Consider the following 5,000-nt stretch of genomic DNA (forward strand, 5'->3'; position numbering starts at 1 on the left):
ACAGGTAAATTTTATTTGTTGAAAATGGGCCTGTTGAAATGCATGGTGTATGGTCTGAAATTAGTGAGAGCAATCGATGTGCTGTTATTCATGTAATTGGGGTAGTAGGATTGATGAATCTTTGAGCGTAGCCTGCCTGCCTGCATGCCTCCGCTCCATAGCTTCAGCTTCAGTAGTGCTGATGCATAATGGTGCAAGTGAATTCAGTTTTCTAAAACTATAGATGTAGTGCTTGGTACTATCTTTTATACTATATTTTGGGATGGAGGGAGTATCTCAATAGCATCTTTTTTGCTTGTCCCCTGGACTGGAGTGTCCAGCTCACTTGTCCTAGTAGTTCACTGCAACTCTAGCTCACTCCAAGTTTCGGGATCTCTTAGGTCCGCTGCGACCACAACAGCTAGCAGTTCCGTTGAAAATGGGCCTGCTGAAATGCATGGAGTATAGTTTGATTTTTTGTGTGTCAAACCACTGAGGCTGACAAACATCATGGGCGTGAGCCCAAATCAAGTAGTGGGTCCATTTTTTTGTTGGCTAGGGTTCTTGATTCAGGCGCGAATCATGTTTTTTGAGGGATTTGCTAGTGCGTATTATTCGGAATTTTTGGTGCCTTTTTTCCTTTGTGTGAATCCTGATTTTCAGGGGGTCTAATTAGTGTTTTTAGATGGGGACTTCAGTGCTAAGTTATATGGAGGAAATACGTTATTTTACAGGTGTTGGGGCAGGTTAAGTGGCAACTCCAGTTTTCAGTGCCTCTGTATTTTGTCTTTGACATTTGTTAGAACTTGAGAGGTAGTAAGAGGGGAAGAACTTAGATGATGGGCTTTGAATGGATTTTAGTTGGGAGATCTCATCGTCTAATAATGTCTGGAATAGAACATTAGAGGTGTTCATTTGACCTGCTGATCTGAATGTGAGTAAATGTAATTTATAGAACCACATGCTGCATTTATTTATTTTGTAAATTGAAGAGTGATTTACCGAAGAAATATGGCAGTGTTCCTGGTTATAGGTGTTCGGTTTTATAGAAGCAGTTACTCCTTTTATTTTCAGTTTTTTGTGGTGGCTGAGCCAACTTCTTTTTCGTTACATGTTAACATTTCTAAAGCATTGCATAGCTTTTTTCTGTGTTAAATCAATTTGTGATATATGTTGACATAGTTTAGTGCCTATTTTATGAGCAGGCTCTCATGGATGCCCACAAGCAGATTGCACGCAAGATAGAAACTAAAACCGAGGCCTCCTTGAAAGAAGGAGCAGGTAAACAGCCTAAAACTCTATGCACTCAGTCTCTTTTCTGTGTTTGATTTTTAACCACTTTTTTTCTACAGTTGTTATGAGTCTTATCATCAATTCTTATTTTCACACGGGATCCTAGAGAAGGCTAAAGCTGAAACAAGAGATTGGCTTAACAGTGTGGTATGTTAAATGCATCACCTGGTATGATTAGTCTTTTATGCTGTCATTTATCTACACGCCTGTTGTTGGCTTACCGGAAACACGAGCAAACAAAGAAATTACCTGCAACATATATGTCTTGTATTGTTGTTTCTCTTTTGCCTAGAGTATGTTTGAATGACACAAGTTACCCGCAACACTAATGTATCATATACTCCCTCCGTTCCAAAATAGATGACCCAACTTTATACTAACTTTAGTAGAAAGTTGGGTCATCAATTTTGGAACGGAGGGAGTACATTTTTATGAATACAGCCACACACAGGTACAAATATTGAAGACGAAGACAGAGAGCAGGGTCTTGAAGATACAAATTTAGAAGAGAGAGATCACTGACACTGAAGTATCAGAGGGTTTGCTGTATGAAGAAGTTGTGACGTTGTATGAAGCATTAGAGAAGGAACCAAGACCTGGCAGAGTTGTTTAGCTACACAAATGGGCCTTACATTTTTCTGCTGTCTTTTTGTTGCGTCCATGGACAGGGAGGAAGGTAAAACGGGCTAAACAAACAGACAACACACAAGAAAAAACAAAACAAAAAGCCCACACCCCAAGCCCACCACATGGGAAGTTAAAACCCAACAGTGAGGGAGGTGAAACAGGCCTCAGCTGACTGAGACTTCGCGAAGTCTCAGTCGACTGAGATCTAGACAGACTCTAAACTTTAACCATTAAATCACGTAGCTGTCACCTCCTTTCCCACACTTGAGGTTTTTCTCGCGTCCCGCCGATGCCGGTTCGCCTCGTCTCCGGTGGGCCTTACGTCCATAGAGGCGTGGTGGATACCGATCCTTGCCGGTGTGAGGGTTCAGTTTTTAGATGTTACTTTGAGTTTTGTTAGGGTTTGTGTCCTATTCAAGAAGACGAGACTGCGGATGCTTCCTGAAGATGGAATAAGGTTCTCTCTGGTTAGCCTCGTTCCCGTGGTGCATCTAGCACCGTCGGTGTGCGTGTGCAGATGTGTCTCCGGCGGATCTATCTTTGGTGGAGCTGCTCGGATCTGTTCGTCGTTCGTCTACGTTCATGTTTCTTCAGGTTGAATCCTTTTGATTTACGCTACTCTTTATCTGCGATAGTTGCTGTTCTGGTGCGCTGATTCTATGGGGCCTTATCACGATGACTTCCCGACTGTCTATTACACAAGTTTTAGCCGGCTCCGACAAGGGAAGGGCGATGACGACGACGCGTCTTTGGCTCGCTTCAGTTCTTCTAGTCGTCGCAGGGTGGTCTATAAATCTGGATGTAATTTTTGTTATTTCTTGTGTTCATTGTACTGTCAATGTCAAGATGAGAAAAACTAACTAACAAAAATAAGTTATATACCAGTAGAATATTATCATTGGAAGTCTCTTTTGACTATGAATCCAACACTATAACTTTTGTGACATACAAAGTATATTTTCATATTTTGTTAGGGCACGAAATACAAATGGACCAGTCAACCGGACGGAGGTAATACGTTGCAAACGGTCTGGCCCAGTCGGACCCTTGTGCGTGCGTGGCCTCGCTATTGGACGCAACGAGCGTCCAATAGAATCTCCCCAACCCAATCCTTGCACCTGCTACTACTACGTGTCTTCTCCTTGAACCACGTTCTTTATCTTACCTCGAGCGAGGCAACCGGCAGCAGCCTCCGATGCCAAGGGCCAGTGGGCGCGCGATGCACCAGCTTCCCCTGGCCGCGCGGCCGCCGGCGCCGCGGTCTCACTGTTCTCGGAGTAGGTCGGCGTGCCGCTGCAGCCTGAAGCAGGCGCCTGCCTCTCTCGCCGTGGCCGCAAGACGGTGCGCGGCCGCGCCGCTCTTGGCCGCGTCGCTCCTCCTCGCCGCCGCCGCGACTCCTGGCATTCCTGCCGGTACTCCACCAGGTTTGCCTAGCCTGCCGCTTGTCAGTAGAGATGCTTGTTCTAGACTTCGATCCATTGCATGCACTGTCCACACCAGGTGTGGCAAAATATACGGTGAATTTTGCTTGTCGATCGACCACATGGCATTTATTTTTGCGCAGCGTTTGCCCAATCCCAAGGCGCGGCGCTGTTCCGGAAGGCGTGCATCGGGTGCCACGACACGGGTGGGAACATCCTACAGCCGGTGAGTTTGCTGAAATCCCTTGCACGGTCGTAACGACTGTAAATTCCAGGTTCAGATCATCGTCTGTTTGCTCCTTGATCATGTCCAGGGAGCCACCCTCTCCATGAAGGATCTTGAGAGGTATGGCAGAGCCATTTGTTAAACTACAGCTTGCATGAAATTTCTTGTTCGGTCTATATTGACTGGCAAAGAGAAATTTTGAATTTGCTTCAGGAATGGAGTTGCCACGGAGGAAGAGATATACAACATTACTTATTACGGGAAGGGAAGGATGCCGGTACGTAAAATTTGCACCCATTATGTACGTCGTTGACAGGAGTAAACGTTTTGCAACTATGAATGAGCTTCATCGTGTGTGTAGGGTTATGGAGAGCAATGCACGCCGAGAGGGCGGTGTACCTTCGGCCCCCGGCTGCCTGAAGACGATATCAAGATGCTTGCAGCATTTGTCAAATCGCAAGCAGAGAACGGGTGGCCAAAGATCGACGGTGATGTCGAGTGATCCGATTACGGCTGAACACGAGGAGCTAGCTCCATTTCGCGAGGAGGCTGAAACCATAACTGTTTATGAGGTTAATATTTTTTTTGACTCGCAAGCAAACCGTAGAACAATTGTTCTAAATAATTTTACATTAATAAAATGAAAATAGTTATTCACGCAGACGAAGATTAAAGTATCTACAGCCGAATTTGGCAAATCCGACCCCTCAAACACATGCGGACGGGTGCGTCCGCGGACAGTGACCGGCCACCTCTCAAAAAACGCATTCCACATTCGGATACCTCAAATTAAAAACCTCAAATCCATATTATTACATGCAACGTGAAATCTAATCTACGTGGAGCTCATCCGGTTTCACTCCCCGCTCGCCGGCTCCGCCCTAGCCATGTCCGGCGGCCGGCTGCGCTCCTCAGAGTGTTGGGCCGGTCACCGGCAAGGTAGGGTAGGGCATGAGACACGAGCTGGCTCACGGGACTCAAGGCCCCGTCATCTTCCATGCCCTACTCTTTCTCGCGGAGACCGGTACCCAAACGGTGTTGTTGGACGTCAGAGCGATGATGAATTCATCTGGGGACGAGCCGCCGACGTCCACCACAATGCGGTTGCGGCGCCCGGACTGATGCGCCATACGGTGCGCCGGAGAATGCGACTCCGCCTCGCCGACATCCGTCGCCGCGAGGGCTGCCGCCACCTCCCACACCCGGTGCCTTGCATGGCGGGCACGCCGTGCCATGGCCTCGTCGGACGAGGCCCATGGTGCGTCTCGATACTCGGCGCGTCACCGGAGGGGTTGCGCGTCCGCCAACGCATTCGGACGCTGATACGTCTCCAATATATCTACAATTTTTGATTGTTCCATGTTATTATATTATTTGTTTTGGATGTTTTATATGCATTAATATGCTATTTTATACTCCCTCCGTCCAAAAATACTTGTCATCAAAATGGATAA

The 5,000-nt window shown here is 46.8% G+C and overlaps 2 protein-coding genes across 7 annotated transcripts in view; both read left to right on the forward strand.

Annotated features, from left to right (window-relative positions):
* LOC119354098 overlaps nucleotides 1-1,922 on the forward strand; it is a 7,864-nt gene extending 5,942 nt beyond the window's left edge. For 2 of the 6 annotated variants that reach the window (XR_005170634.1, XM_037620798.1), the window contains 3 exons: nucleotides 1,185-1,260; nucleotides 1,332-1,419; nucleotides 1,633-1,922. Coding sequence is in view for 3 of the 6 variants with exons in the window: in XM_037620798.1 (XP_037476695.1) it covers nucleotides 1,185-1,260; nucleotides 1,332-1,378 (123 nt within the window). In the remaining 3 variants the exon portion in view is untranslated. Of the gene's footprint in view, nucleotides 1-1,184; nucleotides 1,261-1,331; nucleotides 1,441-1,632 lie in introns of all 6 variants that reach the window. The other 4 variants (XR_005170632.1, XR_005170633.1, XM_037620801.1 and 1 more) reach the window with 4 other exon arrangements.
* Nucleotides 1,923-2,916: 994 nt separating this feature from the next.
* LOC119354097 (cytochrome c6, chloroplastic-like) lies at nucleotides 2,917-4,207 on the forward strand. Its single transcript, XM_037620797.1, has 5 exons — nucleotides 2,917-3,323; nucleotides 3,464-3,546; nucleotides 3,635-3,666; nucleotides 3,760-3,823; nucleotides 3,908-4,207. Exons 1-5 carry the CDS (start codon nucleotides 3,095-3,097, stop codon nucleotides 4,046-4,048), a joined length of 549 nt encoding a protein of 182 aa, XP_037476694.1. The 5' UTR covers nucleotides 2,917-3,094; the 3' UTR covers nucleotides 4,049-4,207.
* The last annotated feature ends 793 nt before the right edge of the window (nucleotides 4,208-5,000 follow it).

This window comes from Triticum dicoccoides, chromosome 2A (assembly GCF_002162155.2).
Source record: "Triticum dicoccoides isolate Atlit2015 ecotype Zavitan chromosome 2A, WEW_v2.0, whole genome shotgun sequence".
Lineage (NCBI taxonomy): Eukaryota > Viridiplantae > Streptophyta > Magnoliopsida > Poales > Poaceae > Triticum > Triticum dicoccoides.

What these genes read in the sequence shown, in the direction of transcription:
- LOC119354097 (XM_037620797.1), top strand. Translation starts at nt 3,095, where the DNA reads ATGCCAAGGGCCAGTGGGCGCGCGATGCACCAGCTTCCCCTGGCCGCG. An exon ending in GTGGGAACATCCTACAGCCG is followed by an intron (nt 3,547 to 3,634) that starts GTGAGTTTGCTG and finishes GATCATGTCCAG; the next exon opens with GGAGCCACCCTCTCCATGAA. An exon ending in TCCATGAAGGATCTTGAGAG is followed by an intron (nt 3,667 to 3,759) that starts GTATGGCAGAGC and finishes AATTTGCTTCAG; the next exon opens with GAATGGAGTTGCCACGGAGG.